This window comes from Panthera pardus, unplaced genomic scaffold (assembly GCF_024362965.1).
Source record: "Panthera pardus isolate Hobbes unplaced genomic scaffold, ASM2436296v1 HiC_scaffold_13, whole genome shotgun sequence".
NCBI classification, from domain to species: domain Eukaryota; kingdom Metazoa; phylum Chordata; class Mammalia; order Carnivora; family Felidae; genus Panthera; species Panthera pardus.
In genome coordinates, this window is record NW_026526688.1 from 201,166,711 (window position 1) to 201,192,182 (window position 25,472).

The 25,472-nt window shown below is 59.2% G+C and overlaps 1 protein-coding gene across 9 annotated transcripts in view; it reads right to left on the reverse strand.

Moving 5' to 3' along the window:
• Positions 1-6,275: 6,275 nt before the first annotated feature.
• Positions 6,276-25,472, reverse strand: part of AFAP1 (actin filament associated protein 1) — a 146,038-nt gene continuing 126,841 nt past the window's right edge. For 8 of the 9 annotated variants that reach the window (XM_053901724.1, XM_053901723.1, XM_053901721.1 and 5 more), the window contains 6 exons: positions 23,040-23,297; positions 20,802-20,916; positions 16,891-17,055; positions 15,106-15,296; positions 12,754-12,915; positions 6,276-10,434 (listed from right to left, as the gene is read on the reverse strand). In XM_053901724.1, coding sequence (XP_053757699.1) covers positions 10,408-10,434; positions 12,754-12,915; positions 15,106-15,296; positions 16,891-17,055; positions 20,802-20,916; positions 23,040-23,297 — 918 coding nt within the window. In that variant the 3' untranslated portion in view covers positions 6,276-10,407. The remainder of the gene's footprint in view (positions 10,435-12,753; positions 12,916-15,105; positions 15,297-16,890; positions 17,056-20,801; positions 20,917-23,039; positions 23,298-25,472) is intronic. The other variant, XM_053901720.1, reaches the window with a different exon arrangement.

Sequence of the window (25,472 nt, forward strand, 5' to 3'; positions counted from 1 at the left end):
CCTCGGGTTTCTCCCCGGGTGTCCCACGAGCGCGGCCCCACCGACCCGGTGCGCCACGACCAGGCGCCGGCACCATTCTTCGCGGCTTCAGTCTCTAATTGCACGCGTGCTAGCAGGGCGGCTGCTTGACGTGCGTCCCCAGCACCAGGCGGCCGCAGTGAGGCCGGGACTCTGAGCCTTGCTCCTCGAGAGTCTGCGCTGCCCCAAGGCGGTGGGTGCTCACCAAACGGGGAATGAATGAGAGGCGTGAATAAGAATGAATGATTCCTCGGGGGAATGAATGAGAGGCGCGAATGAATGATTCCTCGGGGGGAATGAATGAGAGGCCCGAATGAATGATTCCTTGGGGGGAATGAATGAGAGGCGCGAATGAATGATTCCTCGGGGGGAATGAATGAGAGGCACGAATGAGAATGAATGATTCCTCCGGGGAATGAATGAGAGGCGTGAATGAATGAGAGGCTTGAATGAATGATTCCTCGGGGGAAGGAATGAGAGGCACGAATGAATGATTCCTCGGGGGAATGAATGAGGGAATGAATGAGAGGCGTGAATGAATGAGAGGCTTGAATGAATGATTCCTCGGGGGAAGGAATGAGAGGCACGAATGAATGATTCCTCGGGGGAATGAATGAGGGAATGAATGAGAGGCGTGAATGAATGAGAGGCTTGAATGAATGATTCCTCGGGGGAAGGAATGAGAGGCACGAATGAATGATTCCTTGGGGGCCCAGGAGCGTCTGTCGGGAGGAGAAGGTGGTTTCAGCTGGGCCAAAGCTTCAGGGGCTGCAGAACGGCCCCGTCCCTCTGGTGCAAGTGCGTCCCTCTGGTGCAAGTGCGGGACGGGTGTGGCTGTCACTGTCACCGCTGGCCGTGGTGGTGGAGGCACCGCTGTCACACCCGTGTTTCTGAACGGCTTCTCCGGGCCAAGCCCCATGCCAGGTGGCTAAGGTCCAGAAGCGGGTGGCCCAGAGCCTGCCCCGAGAGAGCCCCCAGCCCCGGGGACGCGTTTACGACAGGCGTAGGGGCCGCAGCTTTGCCGGTTTTCTTGCTCATCCTGTCGGGGTCACGCAGAGGGACGCGACAGGAGAGCCACATGCACGTGGCTTGAGGCAGCAGCTCACCTGGGCACTGGGGCGGGGGGGGGGGGAAACACACCTGTATGGCACCCGGGTACAGAGGGGTCCCCGGGTCGCCCCGGGAGCGCCGCTTCTGAGATGAAGGGAGGAAGGGGGGGAACGTGGGGCAGGCCAGCCGCGACGGGCAGGGTCGACGGAGCAGGGTCCTGGGTCAGAAGGCGGGCGGAAAGGGGTGAGGCCCTGCCACTCTGGCGCCTTCTACCGTTTCGTGGGCGCCGATGGTCGCTCCCCAAGGAGCCCTCACGCGTGGTGGGATATGGAGGCCGAGGCTCCCGTGGGGAGAAGAGGTCCTACTGGGGACAGCGAGTCCCGTGCCCACCGCCAGAAATGGGAAGGACAGTGTCTCGGGAGGCGCGTAGTTGAGACACGCCGTGGAACATTCTAGATGGAGTCTAGAACGGCTTGACAGACGTGGGCGGGGTAGGCAGAGGAGGTGGGGGAAGGAAGATGGGGCCGGCTGCCCGGTCTGCTGCTTCCTGCTGCCTCCTCTCCCTGCACTGCTGCCCCACGGCCCCCTAGGACCCCTGACACCCCCTGGTGCCCCTGACACCCCCGGCCCCCCCAGGACCCCTGACATCCCCCCAGCCCCCTGGCACCACTGACACACCACCCAGCCCCCTGGGACCCCTGACACCCTCCCTGCCCTGGCCCCTGGGACCTCTGATACCTCCTGGTGCCCCTGACACCCCCGGGCCCCCCCAGGACCCCTGACACCCCCCCCCAACCCCCCGGGACCCCTGACAACCCCTGCCAGGTATCCCTGGACCCCTGACACTCCTGGTGCCCCTGAAACCCCGGGGCCCCCCGGACCCCTGACAACCCCCGCCCAGGTGTCCCTGGACCTCTGACACCCCCTGGTGCCCCTAACACCCCCAGGCCCCCCATGACCCCTGACACCCCCCCAGCCCCCTGGGACCCCTGACAACTCCCCCTGCCCCGGCCCCCCGGGACCCCTGACAACCCCCGCCCAGGTGTCCCTGGACCCCTGACACCACCTGGTGCCCCTGACACCCCCGGCCCCCCCCAGGACCCCGGACATCCCCCCAGCCCCCTGGGACCCCTGATACCCCCCCCCAGCCCCCTGGGACCCCCGACACCCTCCCTGCCCTGGCCCCCCGGGACCCCTGATACCTCCTGGTGCCCCTGACACCCCCGGGACCCCCAGGACCACTGACAACCCCCAGCCCCCTGGGACCCCTGACAACCCCCGCCCAGGTGTCCCTGGACCCCTGACACCCCCTGGTGCCCCTGCCACCCCCCAGCCCCCCCAGGACCCCTGAAATCCCCTGGCCCCCCTGACAGCCCCCCCTGCCCTGGCCCCCCGGGACCCCTGACACCCCCCCCGCCCCGGCGTATTGGGACCCCTGACACCCCCCGCCCGGGCGCCCCAGAACCCCTGACACGCCCCACCCTGGCCCCCGGGCCCCCTGAAATGCCCCCTCCAGTGCCCCAGGACCCCCAGCCTGGCATCCAGCCGCATCCAGTTCCCATGACTTTACTCCCATCGCAGCACGAAGCTTACACACGGCAGTCGTGGGGACCCTCAGCCTCCCCGAGAAGACGGGCCGACCCTGCAATGTGGGGACGCCCACCTGAGGGGCCTGCCGGCGGGGAGGGGCTGGGGGACAAGGCGTGGTCGTGCGTGCATCCGGCTGGCCTCCCTGTGGCCTCTGCCACCTCCCGTGGCCAGTTCTGCCTGGTGTAGTCGTCAGAGCCTTGAAACACTTCCCTTCCCTGCCTGGAACCCTCCAGGGCCTTCCAGCCCCACCGGGAAACTCCTTTCCGTCGGAAGCAGCCTCTGCTGGTTGCCCCCGCCCCCCTGCACGCCCCCAGCCCAGCCCCCCAACCCAGCAGCACCCCCTTTCCTCCATTCAGCATTTGCCTCCTCCCTGAGCCCCTCTTCAGGGGAGCCTTGCTCTGTCTGCACAGGGTGGACCCCACGGTGGCCGCAACGGCCACAGCTCAGAGACGTCACCCCTGGGGCACTTGTGGGGAGGACCGGGCCTTCTCTTCCACGGGCGCGGCTGTGCCTGCACACAGGCTTGGGCTCCTTGACGGGGACGGGGTGCTGACCGCCCCCACCTCCTGCTCGGGGACCCAGTCACCAAAGCTGGACTGTGTCCCCCCTGACCCGCAGCCGAAAGCACCGAGCTGCCCCACCTCCCCTGGGCTTGAGGGCCCCGCGTGGTCTGCGCTCCCCCAGCCTCCGCCCTGCCCTCTCCCGCGACGGCCCCTCGTTCCTGCCTTACGGCCTGCGGGCCTGGCTTCCCTCGGCCCGAATGCTGGAGCTTTTCGAGGCTGAGTGTTTGTTTGTTTTTTATCGTTGCCCAAGCCGCGCTCGGGAAGCTCAGCCCCGCGGGAGCGGGAACCCTCACGGTGCGTCCGCGTCCCCCGCCCGCCCTGTGTCCAGAACAGTCTTGGGCGCAGGACGTGGCTGTCGGACTGCTCCCCCTCCCCGCCGGCCACTGCCTGCTGTGACCCAGGGTGGAAGCGGGTCGAACCCATTTCTGTGCTCCCAGCGCCCAGGACGGCCTGACCAGGTGCTCAGGAGAGTCTGTTCAACAAAACCGGTCGGGGCCCGAATGTCAGGCCCGATGAGGTGCTTCTCCCGTGGCTGGAGGGACTCGGGAAGGATGAGGCACCGCCACCCGGGGCGTCGGGCCCTCCCACCGCTGCTCTGCTCCGTCCGGCCCCAGGAGAAGCGCAAGCAGCGTCGGGCTCGGAGCATCGGGCCCCAGAGTCCTTTGCGGCCGCGGCCGCCAGCGGCCCTCTAATGTCCACCCGCAACGAGCGAGGCAGAGAGAGGGGCCCCCTCAGAGACAAGCCAGATGGCACTTCAGACACCAAGAAAGAAGAGAACGAGGCAGAATTCAAACCAGAGACCGCCGACCGGCAGGGCCACGCGGGGCAGCACCGGGGCCGGTCAGGAGGCAGAGGGACCGGAGAACCGGGTTCACGGGAAGGAAGCAGGTGGGCCGGCACGGACAGGCCTGGGATTGGCGACTCGGAATGATTTCACCAGGCTCTGGGCCGCAGAGGTCCTGCGGGGACCAGGGAAGAGGGTGGTGGCCCAGAGCGTAGGGGCCCCACACGGGAGGCGGTTGGGGGCTGGGCTCCAGAATGCTTGGTCTGCACGTGAGAGCGTGCTCACGGGCGAGCCCTTCACCATCTCCAGGAACTGGCTGGTCCCGGGAGGGCAGTCTGTGCGTCCAGGGGTGAGGCCGGCCGCCCCCCGGGAAGGAAGCAGGCAGCCCTCAGCTCCGTGCGCCCCCACCCCCGTGCGCAGCTCGAGGACAGACCAGCCCTCTCGGAGGTCAGGGCCGGCTGGCACCAGCCCCCCCAGGTCAAGAGGTGAGCGCACCTGACCCCTCGCACTGGGTGGGCACCCCTCCTGTGTCTCTCACCCCCCTTCTCGACCAGTTGGTCCCCTTTGTACGAAAAGACAGCCACTCATCAGAAGATCGATGAAGTTCCCATCATGAAATTTCTGGATCCCAGACACCAGCTAACGTCTTCCCTGCTTCCCCTTAAGGAGCTGGGCTCCCGATTTACGCTGGTGAGGCTTTGTGTCGCCTGCCCCCCGCCCCAAGTTATAACGCACATGATGAGTATCCTGAGTCGTCTCTGGGTCTTCTGGCTGAGCTTTAAAAGAAATTAAAGAGGCACTTCCTGTTCCTTCGTCAACCCAGCGGGGCGTGACCTGTGTTCGAGACCTGAGAAAGAGCCTCAGTCAACACAGACTTACCAAATCTCCCCGGGGGACAGACTGCCTGGGGTGGGGGGGGGGGGACAGCTCTCGTTGGGGCAGGGAAAGCTCTGTCCCGGCTCCTGAGTGGGGTTACACAGGGTTACGGCCATGCCGAGACCCCCCCTCCACCTAAGACGGATGGAACGAAAGGCCCTTTCGCCATCTGTGACGGGCCCAGCCCCACCCCACACCACAGAGAGACAATTCGGGGCGAGGGGCACCCTGGAAGGTGGGTCTGGGCGGGCACTCGGGTCACCCGGACGTCCCTGGGTCCCACATAGGTACTCGTGCAGCGACTCCAGCTCTCGCCGACCCGGGGTCAGACCCGGCCCCCCTGCTTGTCGAGCGGGACTTCCACCCTGCGGGGCCCCCCTCACCTCGCCAGGGGCGGCTCCTCGGACCCCAGGGTCGTCTTGTCCAACGACCGGCCAGCCCCGCAGCTGGGGCCGTCTCCTGCCCGTGCCAGCCCTTCCTTAGGCAGGACCAGGTCAAGGAGAGCTCTGGGGGCAGGAGCCGGCCACCTGGCGGGGGCGGGGCTTGGTTCGCTCCATCTGCGGCTCAGACTGGGCGCATGCACCCGCGGGGGGCATCCCTGCCTCTCTGCACCGCTGCGAGCCCAGCCTCGGGCTGTCACTCTCATTCAGGTCCCGGCCGGCGGCCGTCTTCCTTCCTCCAAACAGACATGGGGCCATCCCACCCACGCGCGGAGCCCCGGACGTGCCCCACAGCTCCCTCTTCTCCACAGGACGCAGGGGGGGCCCTCCGGTCTCTCCAGCCGCTGGTCTAGACTCACCTTCCACCAACCCCCCTCGCCACCCCCAGCCTTCCCGTGTCCTCACAGCCCGGCCTTGGCCGAGCGGCCCCTGTTCTCACTCTCCACCCTCCGCTCCTGCCGCTGCCTCCGACGGCGACGTCCTTCCCTTGCCTCGCTCCTTGCCGAACTCCTATTTAAACACCACGGCCTGGCTCAAGTACCCACCCTCCTGCACACCCTCCCCACCATCTCGAAGGCCGCCACACCTTTCCTGGAGATGCCGGACGTCTCCACGCGGCCCTGCACTCGCCGGGGACGTCCCGGCCGACTGTGGACGTGAGCGAGCCCCCGAGAGCAAGACACGTCCGATCTCCGTAACCTGGCCCGGAGCCCGGCACTCAGCAGGTGCACAAGGGTTTCTTCAGTTCGGGTCTGTAGACTACGAACCACTTAAAAACACAACAGCTCAGGCTCTTTCATGAAAGAGGGTCCTTGCGGATGGAAACAAAGCACAGCCCCCACCTGCTCCTCCCCTGCTCCTTCTCCCCCCCCCCCACCCCCCAAGGAGACTGCCCGCAACTCGCCCCGTTCCCGGCTGCTCTGCAAACCGAGTGAGCGAGACCCGGAGGCTGGCTGGACGCGTACCGCTTTATTGATAACACACAAATGAGGCACGCCGGAGGGCGCCAGTCCGTGCGCTACACCGTGTAAAACAGTAGAAAAATCAGTTAGTAAAGCAGAAAATTCAAGTGATTTACTACAATATGGAGCAAACGGCCTGAAAACTGGTATCTCCATTGGCAGTTTCCACCGATAAAAGTTCTGACTTCATGAATTAAATACATTGAGAAATACAGTGAAAATCTATTTACAATCATTTAAAATGGGCACCGGTGACATATTTAATTAAAAAAAAAATCTTTGACGCTTCTAGTTTGTTTTTTTCAAAGAGAATTTTAAATATGACTTTAGTTTTTTTTTTTTTAAAATACAGTAGGAAATAATTACAATCTTAATATGAAAACATTTTACAACTTATAGCCGTGGTCAATTAATGCTAAATATGATGCAAAAGTTGGTGTGAAAATTAAAGTCACTGCTTCCCTTCTCACTAGAAATCAAATACAAAGATAATTTCATTAAAAACACCTTTGGTCCCTAAGAGTCACGATCTGACGATCCCATGTTGAAAATACCTTCCATGGCGACAGCTCGGAACGCCTGGGGACACGTGCCCGCTGCCGGAAAGGGGACTTTTTCTGGAAGATCGCAGCTGGAACTGGTTCACAAAAGATGGGGCGGCGGAATCGAGGGAGCCCGGCGACCCCTGGGGCGCAGCCACCTGCCTTCGCCCCGGACACACCGCCTGGGGGCGCTCGCGGGAGAGGCTGAGCCCGCCTCTGGGCACGCGGTGCCGTTCCCCGTCACGTCTTCACAGTATCAACCCGGCCCTCCCACGGGGACAGCAAGCAGCCAGCAATGACAACAGGAACAAAGAGTGATTGCTCTCTTTAAAACGACACGACAGACTTAAAATTTTTCCCATTAAAAAATTATCTTAGAAAAAAAAAAAAAAAAGAGGGCAGCCACAGTGGGCCATGGGAGCGATGCCGCCTTGCCCCTCGGCAGGTCCTGTCACACGCCTCGGCCGGCAGACCGAGTGCACGGCCCGGTGTGTGGCCAAGATGAGGCTTCCAGCCAGAGGGCACGCGGGGACGGTCGCCATTCCCTTCTGGACAGAAAAGATGTGACCACAGACAAATGGGTCCTGCCCGAAACACCCATGCTGCCCCCAGGTTGATCCCCTTGCAAAGCTGCACACAGGTTCCAGACTGTGGCTGTGAGTGAACAACTCTGAGTCTCCTTCCTGGGCGCGGCCTTCAGGCCTGAGGGCACAGACCGCTCCAAACAGACTTGACAAAAGGTAAATCCGCAAACCATTCGGGTAGTTTGTTGAAACGCATGCGGGGGAGATCAGGCTTGGCAACACAGAGGTGTGCGGATGAATGGGATGGCGGGGGGGGGGGGGGGGGGGGGGGGACGACAGGTTCACACCACGGCGTGAAAGGTCACCCAGAGAAGACTCCAGAAAGCTCCACGGCCATCTGGACCGCTCCCCAGACCCACACTGGTTACCCTGTGGTGGAACCTTCCAGACGCCCGGCAAGGGTGTGGCCAGCTTGCAGGGCCTTGCCCAACCCTCTACGGACTCTGAACAAAGGAAAAGTGACCTTCCCACCTATGCCCACACCAGGTGACCATTTTCTGCCCACCTGTGCCCACACTGAGGTGACCATCTGCTTCTGTGCAAAAGGCTGGTGGGTGACTTTCAAACATTACAAACACAGGAGGCGGGAGGGGATTTTGAAGATGGATGACATGTGACGAGAGGCAGCGCCTGGAGACTGACGGTGTGGCTTCAAGTGCTAATGGAAGTGGCCCGTCACCCTCAGAGCTGCTCCCATCTGCGAGCCCAGCGCGTGCCTCCCACTTTGGGTCAGGGCCCCATCATGGTCTGGCCATCACTCCATGAACAGGACCGTCTGTTACGGCTCGGGTGATGTCTCCAGTGGGACGTGACCGGCACCCACGCAGCGAGGGACCCTCAGCCCGCTGCACACGTCACCTCGCCGGGCAGGGCCCGAGCCCTGGGGCGCTTGGGGAAGGTGGTAAAATGACATCACTGTCAGGATTCTGACAAGATGGCTAATGTGTGTCTAATATATACAGACATAAATTAAAAACTCTATTTATTGAACATATACAAATAAATAACTTAATTTGAAGCAAATCCCTTCACCTAACTTTCTGACCAAATCTAAAGACATCGAGGGGAACGCACAGCAAAGGAGCCCAATGTCAGCAGACTTGCTCTCCGCGCGACCCCCCACAGGTGGCTCCGCGGGACGCAGGACCCGCCTGAGCCTGTTGGCCCCTTTAAAGGGTTCGTGGCTGTGAAAGCGAATTTAAAACCTGGCGTTTTAGACACCAGTTTTGTTCGTCAGGAGCGTGAGGACCAGGGTCCGAGTCCTAGTCCAGGCTCTGGCTCCAATGGGCTGTGTCCTTGGGCAAACTCATGGGGATGAGGGTTAGCACCGCCTGGGGTCTCCCCGGCTGTGCCGTCCACGGTCGGGCGCACAGGCTGCACACTTTCCCTCCTGATGGCCCTAACCGGGCAGCTGTCTCGGGCAAAGTCGGCTGTCAAGCAGAGAGGCCCCAGCGCCTTACGCTGAGAAATTTTACCGGACCGGAAGGCAGCAAAAATCTACGGTGGATCACACTTTTTGCTTTTACAGAAAATCAGTTTCACAGAAGGAAGGCAAGGCGGTCCAGCTTCCCACACGGACGACAGCAGTGCTGGGAAGATGGGCCCTGAGGTCTTGGGGGCATTCCCCCTCGATGTCCCAGGGGGTCGAATGGGCTGGGTGCTGGGGAGATATGTCTCCACCTGCTAACGGGTGACGGGGGCCCTGAGGGACAGGCCAGGCGACAGCTGTGTCTCCGCTCGGCCCACCTCCACAGCTCACACTCCCTGCTGTGAACTGTCTCGCTAAGGTCACAGGCAGCCTCAGGACCCCTAAGAAGAAAGGGCGGTGGGAGCCGTGGCGGAGCCCAGGACAGGCTACGCGGGCGCCTGGGGGAAAAGCAGGGGAGACGGCTTCTTGTCTGCGGTTCCCGTATTTGGTGGGGAACCCGTGGCGGACGGAAGCCTTGCTCCGCCGCGGCTCCACATGGTGCAGGAAACGACCTCCGCGCGTGTGTGACGCGTGCCCCCGAATCTGTCTGCAGAGGGGTCCTGGGGGTGACCGACTTTTATTCCGTCGGTAGCTGCGCCCCCCATTACTGAGGATTCCTGAGAGGGTCCCTCTGGAGACACAGCAGATTACCTGGCTCTTAGAAACGCCACACGGGTGCAGGGACCCGACCCCGGCCCACGGGCCTGGGAGCAGCCCAGTGCCCCTGCGCTCCGGGTCTGCGTGCGGGAGGCAGGGCCGTGCTCTCGTCCCGCACGAGGATGCTCTGGTTCTGTGGCCGGGCGGCTTCCAGAACCTGCTTCTCTCACGGGACTGGCCCGTCTGTAAGTGGAGGTTTCACTGGAATCCCGCGAGGCACCTGCGGGCTCTGAGTGGCAGGCAGGGTCGGGGACAGCGGGGAAGGGGACAAGGACACACATTGGTGAGCAGCAGAGACACTCCGCTGCCTTTCAAAAGCAGTACAAATAATTAATAAAATATGGTACAGAACCTCTGAAGAACCCTTAGAGCTAAGTGCAACACATGATAAAAGGAGAATCTTTTTAAAGTTTAAAAAGAATGGCAGCTTTTCACGTCACGGTGACGAAAGCCTTTGTCCAGAAAAAAGACGGTAAAAGGGGAAAGATGCTTCACAGCACAGATGCGTCACGTGCCCGCCTCCAGTGACGAGGGGGACGGGCGCGTGGGGAGGGACGCGGAGACCCCGGCCTCTGGGCAGACGGGTAGGGCGGTGCCCCTGCCCACGCCGGCCGCGCTCACCCGCGAGGGCCCGGCGCTCCCGGAACCCGGGAAAGGGGTGCAGCTCCCCGTTCGCCACGGGGCTCCTTCCTGTACTCTCTGCTCTTTGGCAAGTGGAGGCGGAAGCCAAAGTGTTACCAGGAAGTCTCTTTAAGGGGGACGTGAACAGTAGCGAGAGTGTGCGCGGGCGGGCGTGGGCGCTGGCGTCGGAGCTCGGTCACAAACCCTCGCGTCCTGTGCCGGGGCCACGCGGGCGGGGCGTCCTGCCGTGCTCTACGTCCCGTTCTTCAGCTCCCATTCCTAAGTGTGGCGAGAGAGGAAGGCACAGGTCACGGTGGCCAGGGCCAGGAGGCAGGGCTGCGCCCCGGGGACGCAGGCCGCCTGCAGTGTGGGGACCGGCACGGCGGGGAGAATGGCCGTCCCACCCGGGAGTCAGACGCACGCGAGGGGCCGCCGGGAGGTGCAGGGAGGGGGTATGTGTGGGCGCGGGGCCGGGGGGCCGAGCGGGGCGGCCGCGCTCCATCCCCCACGCCCCCGGGGGCAGCGCTGGCCGACGTGCACGCCCGACTCCTGCTGGACTAACGGGGCTTGTTCACTGCGCACCTGCGCACATGGCATGAAACGGGGGATTTCTCACCTTTTCTGGGGTCGAAAGTCGAAGCTTAGTTACACTTAAAAGCACAGCTTTGGCCAACGTGCCGGAAACAGAAGCAAAACCGAGCCGCCCTCACGCCCAGGAAACCACGTGTGAGCACGGTCAGGCAGGCTGTGCAGACAGAGGACCGGCCTCCAGTGCGTCCTCCCTCGGCCCTTCTGCTGCTTCCCCAAGACGGCCACGTGGGCAGGTGTCCACTGTGAAAGCCAGGAGGCCGCGTCCCCCCCCCACCCCCCCCCCGCCGCGGCTCACGATGTGCCCCGGGGCCGTGCAGGGTTTAGAGAGAAGACGGGTGTGCGTGTTGTCCACAGAAGCTGCCACGTGTCTCCCCGACAAGTTTAGCAAAGGTAATGCAATCGCCAGGCGCGGGTCACAGTGGCCAAAGCCAGGAGGGACAGAGAGAGCTGCACGAACACACCGAAGCAGGACAAGGTGGGAAGGGAGACCACAGCCCTGCAGGCCCTCGCTGGAGAGTCTGCGGAGAGGTCGGGCGCCACCGTGAAGCAGCCCGGCACCCGCCACCTCCGGAAGGGTTTGCCTGTGGAGGCTCCAAAGGCACGCTGAGGCCATGGCACCAGGCTTCCAGAACACCCGTCAGCGTGCAGGTTTCCTGATGGAGCCGGGGGGAGCACCGGGCCTGGAGCTGAAAGCCCGTGACAGGTGCCTCCCACCATCCGGGTTCCCATCGGGACCCGGAAGTCACTTAAGGGATGCCATCTGGGCTAACCCCTCCCGTGCCCAGAACGAGCCGACTGTCCTGGTCCTCAGAAAGGGGCTGGGGTGGGCCCCTGAGAGCACGCGTGTGATGCCCCTAAGTGTGGATTACTGTTCCCAAAGCCCCTGGCCCTGACCCCAGCCATGAGGCCCGGGTCGCCTCCCAGGGATCCCGGGAAACCCCTGTGCGACCCCCCTCCCTCAGTGAGGGACCCGCAAACAGGGACAGCGGCTCACCTCTGTGGGCCTGGGCTGGCCTCAGTGCTGCCACCCATCTGAACCGGCCGAGGTCATGGAGAAGCGGCAGGAGCTGCCGTCCCCAAGCCGGGGGGCCGCCGGCACCCCCAGGGCATACAGCTGGATGGGGGGCTGCCGCGGCTCAGTGGTAAATCTGATCTCTTCCACAGGAGAGAAACAAAATAGCTGCCACGCTCTTACTGCACGGCTCATCTACAAACAATTAGCGGCACCAGGGGGGCCGGCTCTGTGCGCTCCCTGGGGGGGCTAACGGGCACACGGCAGGGACACCTCTCAGCAGTCAAGCGTGTGCCAGGAAGGACGTGCCCGCAGCCACAGCCGCCAGCACCCACCGTGGGCACCCAGAGGGCCGCTCTCACCCACACACAGCCACCTCTCAGAAGACACTGCATCTCTAGCCAGGTCGGGCAGGTTCTCACAGCGACGAAGGGCCCAGAGGCGGCAAAGGGAGGCTGCCCGCCTCCACACGCGTCAGAGCAAATTACATGCATCTGATGAATTAAGGTAATTACTCCCAGCCCGACTTCTCTGCATGCCACGCTTGCGGTCACCGCAGTCAAGAACCGTTCACTTTGACAAACTATAACGGATTTAACATTTTCTGAGAGTTTTCGGTCTAGCATCCCAGCTTGTCAGGGCCGATCCCAGACAGGAGACTGGAGAGCACAGGTGGGCACAGGGGTTCACCCTGTGCCCCCAGCACCACCGGCAAGGCAGTGGGGCAGCCTGGACTCTGAGAACCAGAGGTCACCTGGTCCAGTCCCCACCCCAGGTCCTCCCAGAGCCACAGTTGCTAGGGACACCAGCTGGTCGGTGCCCTGAGCTAGGTTCTGGGGCTCTTGGCCTTTGAAAAGGAGGAGGACCCTGAAGGAGGCCCTGGCTGTGGGGATAACGGCGAGGCCCTTGGAGCCCCCCCCCCCCCACCTGTCCCTCCCACAGCAGCCAGCACACCCTGGGGCGGATGCCTCTGCACACGGGAGGGCGGAGCTCACCTTGGCCTTCCGCAGCACGTGCCCGCGGCAGGGGGAGCTCCCGGTAGGCTGGCTCTTCCGCAGCACGGCCGCGCTGTTCACCGGCACCGGGCCCTCGGCATCGCTGGTCTCGCAGCTGGACATGGGTGAGCTCTCCAGAGTCCGATGCCTAAAAACTGGAGACTGTCAACGCAGAGAGAAGGCCCCTCGTGAGGTATGGTTTCCAGGCCATCAGCATTTTCCAGCAGGAGAATCATTCATTTAAATTTTTTAACGTTTATTTATTTTTGAGAGACAGAGAGAAAGAGAGACAGAGAGACAGAGCACAAGTGGGGGAGGGGCAGAGAGAGACGGAGACACGGAATCCGAAGCAGGCTCCAGGCTCTGAGCTGTCAGCACAGAGCCTGACACGGGGCTTGAACACACGAACGGTGAGATCACGGCCTGAGCCAAAGTCAGATGCTCAACTGACTGAGCCACCCGGGCACCCCGAGAATCGTTCATTTTAAAGAAAACACATGGGTTTTGGAAACAGGCAGAGACAACAATGACAATGGCCCTGCATGGTTAGCACCTGGTTCTGAGAGCACCTTCGAAACGCCATTTCAGACGGGACGACTGGTCGAGCTGGGCAGCTGTCCATTTGCACGGTGCTTTGTACCTTCAGAGAGCTCTGCGTGCCACCAGGCAGTGAAAGTCACTGTGACCGTGGCTGGTGGCAGCGCAGAGCTCCCTGGAGTGACCCCAGCCCGGATAATCCTGCAGCCCATACAGCTCGTGGACACCAAAGGAAGACGTCTTCTGAAACGCTTAGCATGTGACCAAATGTGCCTACAATTGGCAGCACCCCACCCCCCCCCCACAAGGACACAGGCTGCTCCCTGGGGAAGAGGACTGGTGGGGAGCAGTGCCCACCCCGATGGGGGCCCAGGACCAAGCTCCCCATCATGGCGGCATAACACACGGTCGCATGCTGCTTGGGTCATACGGCACACCACTGAGTAGAACACTGCTTCAATCACCACTCAGTTGGGTCACTTGGAACCCCCTACGGGGGCTGCTGGCCCTGGATGCCAAGCAGCTAGCTGTACCCATGTTCCGGTTCACTTGGACATGCTTTTCAAAGGCCATGCTGGCCAGGAGGGAGTGGGGGACAGAATGGTTGGTAAGGAGAGAGTAACACCATCTCTCCCTGGGAGAGGCCAAGCTGGGTCCGTAAGGCAGCCCGTGATGCTCCTCTGGGACATCTGTCCCATGAGCCGCATTCCCAGGACAAGGTCCGGGCGGGTAGAGCCGGGAGCTGCCAGTGCCGGGACCGATGACAGCACCAAGGTCCAAGGAGAGACCTCCCGAGGGAGGACGTGGCCGGGCCCTGCGGGCTGGGTGGGGAGGCTCAAACAGACCAGTCCTGAGCCTTCCCAAGGACAGGCTTGGCTTTGTGAGCCCCAAAGGAGAAGAGTTGATAAATGGGGGCCAAGATGGGGACTCTTGGTTGGGGGGGGGGGTGCAGGGTCACCGCTAGAGAGAGGAGGAACCCCCGGGGGGATGCGGGGTTTCAGCTGTGCCATACATCCGTAAAGACATCAGTCTTCCCCGCGGGTCCACCCCAGTGCTGAGGGGAGGGGCAGGGGGCTTCACCCAGGCTCCACATTTTGCCAGGAAGTTTGGAAAGAGGGACAGAAAGGAGCCCTGGGAAGCGGGTCAGGTGGCGGGGGGGGGGGGGGGGGGTCACAGGCTCCCGCAGAGAAGGAGGCACCGCATTCAGGGCTCCCCCCTGGCCACGTGTGCTCGGGGCGGGGGGGGGGGGGGGCGTCACTTCACTTCTCTGGGTCCCACGTTCCTCGACCGTAAAACGGAAGTAGTGACATCAGACTCTGAGGGTCATCTGGACCCGACAGAATAGTTATGAGAAGGATGCTGGTAGCTTCTCAGTGACTATGAGTCCCAGAGAGTGAACAGGAAGCCCCTGAAGGCACTAATTTGTGTTTCGAAAGTTCTTTCCCCTCGTCCTGTCAGATTTGACAAGGGTTCTGCCCCCTGCAACTTGGCGGGATCCCCAGCATGTGCTGGACGCTTCGTGAAAACCTGCTACGTGGGATTGAGATTTCTAGCTACTGAGCTGGAATCCAATCAGGACGTGTTTGGAAAGAGATAAAGAGAGCTGTGTTCCATGACCGGATCCAGGAAAGCAGAAGAGGGGGGCTGCTGTGTCCTACGATGACGGCATCCGGGAAGGGAGAGGAGGGGGGCCGCTGTGTCCACCATGCTTACCCAAAGAAGGGAAAACGTGAGGCCAGTGGCTCAGAGCACAGCCGGGAACCCATCCAGAGCTGGCATGTGGCTGAGTGCTCGCTGGGCTGGCAGGGACTTTACCTGTGGGCTCGACGTCCCTGATCGGGGCTCGATGGCCAGGCCCAGGGTGACCCCGCCGGCCAGGGCCTTCTTCAGGCTCTCCTTGACCTCCGTGAGTTCCAGCTCCAGGTTGACGCGCTCGGCCTCCTTCTGCTTACACTCCTCCTCCAGCCGCTTCAGCTTGCCTTCCAGAACCGCCTGTGGCTTCCTGCCTGCAAGCCCACGGACACGCTGTCGCTCCGGCCAATAGATGGCACACGCCGCTGCCCTTCGCGCGAGCTCTGCACAGCGCTGTGGGCCAAGCGGCCCTGACCTGGGTTCCCTTCTACAAAACTCAAGTTCAGCTGTTCGCTAAAAGAACAGCGACCATTTCCAACCGCTCTGCTTTCCTGCAGCTGGGAGACTGTGGCCCTGGAGGCCGGAGGCCTGGATTCCCACAAATCCCAGAATTCTGGGCCCAGGCCTCAGCGTACTCACTTCAACATATGGGACTCAGGGCAGATGCCTGCAGGGGTGCCGCTGGCTTGGAAAGTCTGGAGGTTGTCCTGTCCCAATCCACCCCCCCCCATGATTCCTGGGCCTTCTCTCCTCCCGGAGGATCCACAATAAAGCTTTCACCCCCACAGAATAGGCACCTGTCGCTTCAAGGTGCATTTACTGGACTCACTTTATTTGAAATGTGTCCCACGGACATAAGGCGGCTGGCAACGTACCCACTGCACGTGCAGGAAAACCGATCCCAAGGGGTTACCCGGCTCGCGTGTGTGGCCCTGGCCTGGTGTCACCGCGTGGGAGCTGGTCTAACCTGTCTGCATCTTTGCGACCCTGCAAGCTTGAAACAACAGAAGGAAGAAATCCTCCTTCTGTCTTGTGGGCCTGGAGGCTCCTACCCAGGTCTCTGACTTAGCATTCGGTTCCCCGCAGGCAGGCGGCCGGCTGCCACGTCCGGCCCCTCCTGCGGGTTAGCTCTCACTTGCTCAGCCTGTATCTAACCTCCCAGTCTTTGAACTCCAAAAGCGCTTCCTGTCCCAACACTCATTTAGGCCCCGAAGTCCGGAAAGGCTGGACTGAAAGGCTGGAAAGGCTGATGAACTGTTTCACGTGCAGGTACGCCAAGGCCTCCCTGCAGGTGAGCCGTGTGAAAGCAGGCGTCTCCCCTTCGGACCCCTGGGTCCTCTGCTCCACCCCGAGGCCAGCAAAACCGAAACCTAAAGCGTGAATCTTGCCCCAGGGTAAGAACCAGTCTTGAGCTGAGGCGACCTACACCGGTTCCATCCGCACAGCCACGAACCCCATATTCCTTGCCCCCGCCAGCAAGAACAAACCTGCCTGATCCAGAGACACCCCTCTCTCGGGTCCTGACTCGGTTCTCCAACAACGGCCATTGGGGCGTGTTTCCACTATCCTGGCCTGTTTCCCTGTTCCCTTCCAGGAGTTCAGACGCTGTCTCTTCTCGGGGCACCAAGGGTTCCTTCTACCTCTTGCTTGGGCTCCTGAATCGTACCTGTCCCCGTGGACTGTTCTCCTGCCAGCAGCCCCAACTGCTTCATCATACACACGACTTCAAACTGCTGAGCCCTGCCTGTCCCGTAGACAGCCTCTGCTGCCAGCACCTGAAGAGGGGACAGCTCCCGGCGGCCCCACCCACCGGCCCTGGAGAGCGGGCGAGCAGGCTGAGGGGCGGCCCTGGCCTCCTCTTGCCTGTTCTGCGGTGCCACCCTGGGCTTACCAGCACGGAGACGGGCGGTCTTACTGAAGGCAGGACAGGAAGTGCACACTCTAACCCAAGGAGGTGCCCCCGCATACCAGCATTCACTTCGATGGCGGCCCTCAAGTCCTTCCTCTCCTTCCGGAGCTGGGCCAGCCTGTTCCGCAGGGTCTCCTTCCTCTTCAGCAGCTCCTCTTGCTTGCTCTGCAACAGCTTGGCGTCGGCTTCGACCCGGTTCTTGCCATATTTGTACTGGTCAGCATCTTAAAAAAAAAAAAAAAAAAAAAAAAAGAAAGCCACAGAAGAAAATTAGGTTTAATTAAGCAGATAACAGGGTAATTCATAAAGCCTATTTAAAATCAGCCAACTCGAGGTGCGCCTGGGTGGCTCAGTCGGTTAAGCGTCCAACTTCGGCTTAGGTCGTGATCTGATGGTTCGTGGGTTTGAGCCCCGTGTTGGGCTCTGTGCTGACAGCTCAGAGACTGGAGCCTGCTTTGGATTCTGTGTCGCCCTCTCTCTCTGCCCCTGCCCTGCTCGCACTCTGTCTCTGTCTCTCAAAAAGTGAATAAACGTTAAAAAATATATTTAATAAAAATTTTTTTAAAAAATCAGCCAACTTGGTAAAAGACACTCTAACCTAGCTATTTCGCTAGCTCAGTAAGACAAAGAATGGGAAGCTGGACTTGAGTAGAAAATGGAGAAATTCGAATAGTTTCGATAGCTTCCCAGGAGTCCCTGAGTTGAGTTAAGGGAACACAAACAGAACATCAGGACATTTTTTAACTCACTTTCCTTTGCAGCACGCAACAATCTTCAATAAGGCTGCGGCTCAGCATTCTCTAATCCACACCAAGAGTAATCTCCCGGATGTGGGCACTTCTCTGTATTTTTCAAAAGACTTCCGTGAACACCGGCACATCCGAGCCTCATGACTGAGCCGCCTGGCAGTGTGGCCGGCTGGACGCAGCTCTGTCCCCTGTGCTGCGGTGGATGTCCGGCCTGGACCGAGCACACGGGTGCTCCACTGAACGAGTGAAGGAATGAACAGAAATACGGGGAGTCTGTGTGCAGCGGGGTCTGGATCTGGCTGGCTGGGCTGGAATCCCATCATGCCACATCAGCTGCGCGACCTGAAACAACGCGCCCCGCCTGTCTATGCCTCGGTTCCCGCAACTGTGACACAATGACCCCCAGGGCTGTTACCAGGGCTAACTTAAGATTTATGGAGCGCTCAGAACAAGCATGAAATGAGCACTTGCTAAATGCTCATTAAATAAGAGGAATGAATGAATGAACGAATGAACGAACGAACGAACGAACGAACGAACGAAGAGGAAACCAGTCTTAGGGAAACTAGTCGGAGATCTGGCCAACGCTACTGCGTTAAATCTTGTCCTCTGAGTATGTGGGCCTTATGAGGACAATAATTCAGAGAAACCCTCCCTGGAAAAACACCCTGAAGAGACAGAGATGCCACACATGTGATCAAGGGTCACTGACTTCGGAGCTCCCATTGCCTCCTGCACCTGACTGCGACTCAGGGGCCTCCTATGAGTCAGCCGCACCCCTGCGCCCCGCCGCCTCACACCCCACAGCACCGCCATCGTCGGCTTGTGTGTCTGCTGCCCCAGGGGACTGGCAGTGACTCCTGGGCAGGTGTGTGGTGTGATGCCAGAGAGGCCGCCAGGACTGGGCAACGAATCTCCCCGAGGCTCAGCTTCACCCCCCCGCCCCCTGCCATGAAGCAGAAGCGAGAAGCCCACCTGGAGGTCCAACAAAATTTGAGATCTGTACCTAAAACCCATCCCAACAAAACCACAAGGTGCCCGGGACGGGGTGGACCCTCACTGGCAGCTCCAGTCACCGTCAGTGACAACGGAGTCCCCAGAGCCCCAGCCGGCCCCTGTCCTAGATGCCGAAGGCGCTGACTCCTGCAATGAAACCCTGCGTTTAGGAAGGCAGGTGCAAATCTTCAGTCCCCGGGCAACCTCCCCTCACTACAGACAGACAGACCGAAAGAAAAAGTACACACAGAGCACGACATTAAAAGGATCGCAGCCCGAGGGTAACGAAATCGGCCATTTGAAACAAAAGCACCGCAGGCACCGGCTAGAGTGCTCGCTGACTTCTAACCGGAGAGGCTTTCCCAACAGAGCTGCATGCACTAACCGATAAATGTCCACCTCTCTGGGTCCCTGTGCAATAAACCCCGTCCAGCCTGTAACACAACTGGCTGAATTCAGCAAAAACACTGAATGCAATTTTTTTTTTCTTCTGTCACCGTTAGATGTCACCAAAGTTAATACAGGTTCCCTACAGAAGGTCTCATAACATAAAGGAATAAATCACCTAGGAAATGAAAGGAGCACGGGCCCTGGGAGAAATGCTGTCAAGACAGAGATCTCATAAGGGTCGGGTCCCGTGTAGCAAGGTTCTGGGGCACAAGCTATTTCCTTCCCCCACGTCCCTCCACGAATGAAGAGCGCTAACCTTTTAAGTGACTATGAATAGATCCAACTGCATTAGAGAAATAAGATTTGCCAGAAAGATGAGGTCAAAATTAACCAGCACAATAACATTGTGACGAGGGGGATTTGGTCCAACCGGCTCCTGACCTATCTGCTCGAAGCGCACATATGAGGAGAAGGAAGTAGAGACAAGCTGATGTACAGAAGAGAAGCCCCCTTGGGGCACAAGCGGCCAAGGATTGTTGGTCAAGTCCAAGGCTCGTCCTTGTATGTGGCCAAGGAAAGGGCCGCCCTCTCCATCCCCAGACACTCTCACACTCCGAACGTCCATCACAGTGCAAACAGGAGGTCACTAAGTCAGGTGCTGAGAACACCTGCGAGGGGTTACTAACGAGCCAGCTGGCCTCATCGTCGCCTCCACGGAGACCGTCTACCAGCCAGCGGCACCGGGCCAGATTCAGGAAGCACAGACACAACTCCCCACGCGATCTCCGGAGTCTGACTCCCATCCTCCTCCCCTAACACGTCCACACCTGCTCAGGAGCTCCCGGACCTCGTAACGGCCTGAGCCACAGCCCCTTTACCAGCAGGTCCGGCCGAGAGCTTCCCGGAGACCCGAGCAGCTGGGCGGCAAGCACCCTGCGTGTGCTGCCCGGGCAACAGGCCCAGCTGCCCCGCTGGCCGAACGAGTCGGGGCCCAGCGCCGCCGGGGCCGAAGCAAATCTGCACGGGTGTGGACGGCGCTGTCACCTGAGGTGAATCCACCGCAGGTGGCGAAGGGCACCGGGCGCTCGGGCGGGCTGGGTCCCCCCTCGTGTCCTGCTTCTGCTCTGCTCGGCCCCCTGCAGATGTGGAGTCTGACGGCAGTGCTCACTCTGGTTCCGTTACTGGCCAGCTGTGAGATGCTGCGGGAGCCCCTCGGTCTCTCGGAGAGGATTTCTGCGTCTGCACGGCAGGGCAGACGACACTACCTGCCCTGATAAAGAGGCCGGGCGAATCAACAGGGGACCGCGAACATCGGCTCGCAGACCGTAAGGCGGGGCACGAACACGCATCCCGTCAACCTTCCGCCGCTCTCGTGCCTGGAGACCCACGGGACACCTCAGAGACATCACAGAGACCACAGCCACTTGTCTACGCCGCCAACACGGGGAGCCGAGCTCACAGAGCGTTCGTGTGGCTTGACAGAAGTCACTAAGTCACCCGCAGACTGGGGACGCGAGCTGACGTCTGCTGACCCGAAGCCCAGGGCGCCTACAATCGTGTCCTAGGGAAACAGCGTCAGAGCGGTTGCACGCCACCTGTACGCCCAACCGGTCAGCTTTGCTTCTCCTCTCATACAGCACTCAGAAGAGCGGAGTTAGAGACCGTCACCCGTCTTCAACCCGGCAAGGAGGCAGGGTGACGATGAACGCAGTCCCCACTCTCCACCGGACCCCCACACCCGGCATCTCTACCCGAGCAGGTGAGGAGACGGCTCTTACGGCCCCAGCCCTGCGAACCGCACCTGAAACTAGGAAGGATCCGGACGGTGAACTTACTTGAAGGCGTGCGCTTCACGCTGGATGCCGAGTCGGCTTGTTTTTGCTGACTGCTTGGAGTCTTCCCCTTCCCCGGGACCCCACCGGAGGCTGCGGGGGGCTTTTTACCCTTCAGCTGTCAAAACAAGCAGAAGGAAATTAAAAACAGACAATAAAAAATACTTTTTGTTTTCAGTAAGTTGTCTCAGTCTCTGAATCCTTCCTATAACCTAGCACGGACGGAAAGCCAGCGTGCTTTCCAAACACTGAGCTGCTGTGGTTTTCCTGCTCTGGCTTACGTGGGTCTGGAGCGGAGGTCCGAGGCCAGTGAGGAACTTGGATGCCTCCAGTCGGGATGCAATGAAAGTTATATACGCTTCTATTGGGAGATCATAAACGCTAACCAAGAAGCTGGCACAGGCAGTAGAACGTCCGAGAGCATTCGGTGGAGATTCCTAAAAGTTTGCGTTTCTAAAAATGAACGGCTCCTCTTTCTGGGGGATTCTCTTCAGGGGAGCGGCATGGCCGAGCATCAGATTTCTGCTCAAAGGGCCCTGCCACTGCCTGACGTCCTCATGGGACAGGTAACTACCTTCTGATTCATGGGTGGGTCAGACGACAGAAGCAAGGAGAGCGACACAGGACCAGTATGAATGCAGTCGGTTCTTGGGAAAGATTCAACGGTACCTCTACTCCTTCACTGCAAGCCAACAGACGCTGGGTTTTGCTTACGTGACACACGTGGACCTGACTTATGTCATCAATCAACCCAGAGTGGCGGCAAACGTCGACTCCAGACCCACGCTTGCCCACGATGCTTCGTTTGCTGCTATTGTGGGCCCAGTGGTGGGGAGGTGGACAGACAGAGCTTCAGGCTCTGACTCTGTGATTTGGGACACGCTGAGCAAGTCGCTACAACTTTCGGAGCTTCCATTCGCTCATTAAAAAAAACCATAAATATACCGAGTCCTCCCCACAGGGTTCCTAAATAAGTCAGGCGACACGCCAGACACGTGCACAACATATGGCAAACTGTAGGTGCTCACTAACTGAAAGACCTCTGCATTAAACAACAGGTCCCTTGTTATTTGGTCAAAATGACCAAACTAGCACAGGAAACCTAAAGGTGCTACTATTCAACTTACAAAGTGTCTCCTACCTTAAAACAGAGTGAAAACGAATAAAAACAAGCACATCGAAATGACGTTATCGAGTCATTCCAGACTAATCTGGGGACAAAGCAAATGTGCCAGATGGCATACTTGTCCCACAATCTCCACCTAACAGAACTTTTATGCCAATAAAAGGAGAGAAGTCCGTAGACGCATTCGTGTTCACTGAGTGAATCTTCACAGATCTGAGCAGCGGTCGTTAAAAATCAGAGACAAACAAACCTTCCCTGGGATTTTGGTGAAATCGATGAGCTGATTAGAGCTCTGCCAGCCTCCGCCACGCGAAGCGCTAGGACCTTACCAGGCAGTCACTGCTTCCTACGGGTACCCCAAAAATGGAGCAAAAAGAATGTAATTTAAAGTGTACCCCTCTGCTTCATGTTTGCAGAGTATTCTCATATCGTGGTGCTTAGATCTGTGTGCCGAGTACAGAAAGTCCTCGGGCGGAAAATGCATGAACACACCAGATTAGAACTGACACTGCAATGTTCTCGTCTGCCGTAACTAGGAGGTACAGAGCAGACAGCAGTGCAACACCCAGCTTATTTATTCAGTGATAATCCAAAATCCTCATTACTACTTGGTTTTAGGCAGTACGCTTTAGACTCGTTACAGAAAAACACTGTAGCATCTTGAAGATCCTGTTCTATGTTTAAAGACCAAAAGCAAGTCGTACCTGGAGTCCAGCGTTCCTCACGTACGTGCGATGGGAACATATTGTAAGGAGCTTGCAGTGCAAGAATGTTCTGGAAAGTTATACTGTCCCTGTCCTTTTTTGAAACCTTTGCCTTAAGGCAACGTAATGCACAATATCCACTGGGGAATTTTCCAAGAATAGAAAAAGAGCCAGATTTAGGCCAAGAAACACAGTGCTCAAGCCATGAACTAGATAGGAGTGTTTGATCAGTTCCTGGGCAGCAAAACATCGATTGCATTTGCAAATTCTGTTCTAGTTGAGGACAAAATCCCGCTTCACCCTTGATGGGTCTCAGCCACTGCGAGCTGGGGGCTACACTATCCTTGTAACGCCCTGCAGGAGGCCCGCGGTTCAGACAATTCTAGAACAGGATGGAAGGAGATGCTGTACCTGGGAGCTGAGCCCGACAGAAGACGCCCTCCCCAGAGAAGAGGTGTTAGTGGCAGACTGAGTGCAGGAGGGAGGGTATTTGTAATGGTTACAGGACAGTCTGTCGGCAGACGGCCTAGAAGCCTTTCTGTCAGCAGGCGGGTAGCGCGCAAAGATTTTCGGAGACGGCAAGTTATCGTACAGGACTGCGTTATCATAGAGCACCTCTTCTCCCAGGCCTCTGGCACGGGAAGCAGGAGGGCCGTCTTCAGGGTCCCACTGCAACACACAGCTTCGTCGTTAGTGCCCTCGGCCACAGAAAGCACAGCAGAGACATTATTAGTACCCCCCAAAACGCATACGTGTACCCCACGCCGTTACCAAGAACGCACACGCGCATGCACACACACGTAAGCGGACAACTTTTCTACTTTGGGAGACTCAGGAGGGGTTGCTTTTTTCCTTAAGATCGTTCCCAGGGTAGCCGGCTTATGAAGTTTTTGTTTCGTTCCTTTCTTTAAAAGTAGAGGGGAAAACAAAGAGGATTTGACATTTTTTCTTTAAAGTCCCCAATTTTGGAAGTCCTAATCCAGAGAGCGGAAGCCATGTGACAGCCTGGGGGCCCAGAAATCTCGAGCTCCGGCCCAGAAAGCACTTTACTTTACAGTAACTACTACGGCCCAGATGTTGTTTTAAGTGCTTCGAAACTGTTGACCCCTCTATGTCGCCCGGGGAATCTCAAGATGCGGGAGGAGACCGCGGCACAGAGCCCGGCCCCAGCCGCGCACGGCGCTGCCCCAAGCTGCGGGTGCGCCAGGGTGAACACCACCTCCTGACTCCGCCTGTCTGTCACGCACGCGTCAGCGGCTCAGGTGTTACAGGTGACCGTCAGTGTGCACCCGGGTGCCACACTCTGTTCTACCTGAAGAAAGCACAGCGACCCAAACACAGTCTGTTGAAAGAAAGAAATCAAATCATCACAGAAAAGAGGACGTTTCAGAATATAGCGGATATAATGGTGTTGTTTCAGCAGGAAAGGTTTTTACAAAGGACTAAAATAACTAGGGGCCACTTTAGAACAAGGACATTCAAGTGTAAACTAAACCCAGACTCAGAACCACAGCCAGAGACCTAAAGGTCTTCACAAACTGCTTTGCACTTTCCAAAAGAGAGAAATATTAATTCCTAGGTTGTGCTCATTTTACCCTATTTTTACTTCCTTCTGGCAGCACACTGTAATTACAGCCTTTTGTCACAAAAATAGAAGCAGTCTGAGTCTCACGGGAGGGACGTTCCGTCTCTTGCAGCCACTTGACGTGTCTATTTCTGTGATGCGGGGACCCGCCCGCCATCTACACGCCGCGGCCCCTGCGCACAAGCCTGGGCTGACGGCCCCGCTGGGGCAGCCCGGCACACAGCTGTCCAGGGTTATCTGAACGCTCTAGACTGGACCATCACCTCCCCAAATGCCAAAGGATCGAGTCGCATGGAACACTTAGAAACTGATACTCCATGGACGTTTCTAGATTAAAAGTACCTCAGAAGGTCCCTTTTGAGACCCGCTTTTATCTTGCGCTGGCGTCAGGGGGGCACCGAGGGTCAAGGATCACGGAAGTCGAGACCCTGACAAAATGCCAGGTTTGGGGTCAGAAAGCACGAACTTCGTAAAACCGAGGAAGGAAGCCTCCCGAACAAGGGACGGCCTGGTGCTGGAGCCCGGAAAACAGAAGCAGTTTAAAGAGGGGCCTTGGCTTCCAGGAAGCCCTCAGCAAGCGAGAGAGCCACAGATACTGCGCCTGGGACCTCACGTGCAGAAACAATTCCTAAATGCAGAGTCCTTCCAGAATGGTGGGTTTTTATGTCTGAATCGGACGACGCCGCGGGTGCTCCAAGGAAAGCTCGTTCCTGGGGACGGGCTGAACCCCCGTGACACAAACCTAAAGGGATGGAGGGGTGGATGGGGCGTGCTCGTGCCAGCCCACCCAGCTCTCCCTGAGCCCTCCGTGCGGAAGGTAAGGAAGAAGGCAGAAAACCCTTGGAGGAAGAGGGACGCAGAAGGGCCTTTGGGTGGGAAGGCCCAGAGACAGTTTTGTGTGTTGTCCTTCCAACACGGGGGGGGGGGGGGGGGGGGCGCCTGGGACCAAGGGCTCAGAGAAGCTCACGACTACGTGGGAGCGAGTGGGTGGCTGGGCCTACGCCAGGGGTAAGGCCACTCTGTCAACAGGAGCTGGTGGCTGCACGGAGCAAACGGAGGCCAGCACAGCCAGGGGCCGGCCCTAGCCAGTGCCTAGGAAGGCAGAGAGACTGCCCGAGAACCTGCTCTCACAGGGGCCACCATGCAGCCCTCCCTGAGTCCGAAGGCCACTGGGGGACGGAGGCTACAACTCCTGCGTTGTGTCTTCAATCCCTAGTGCAGACCCTGGGCGCTAGGGGCCATGCGGCAAATCAGGAAGG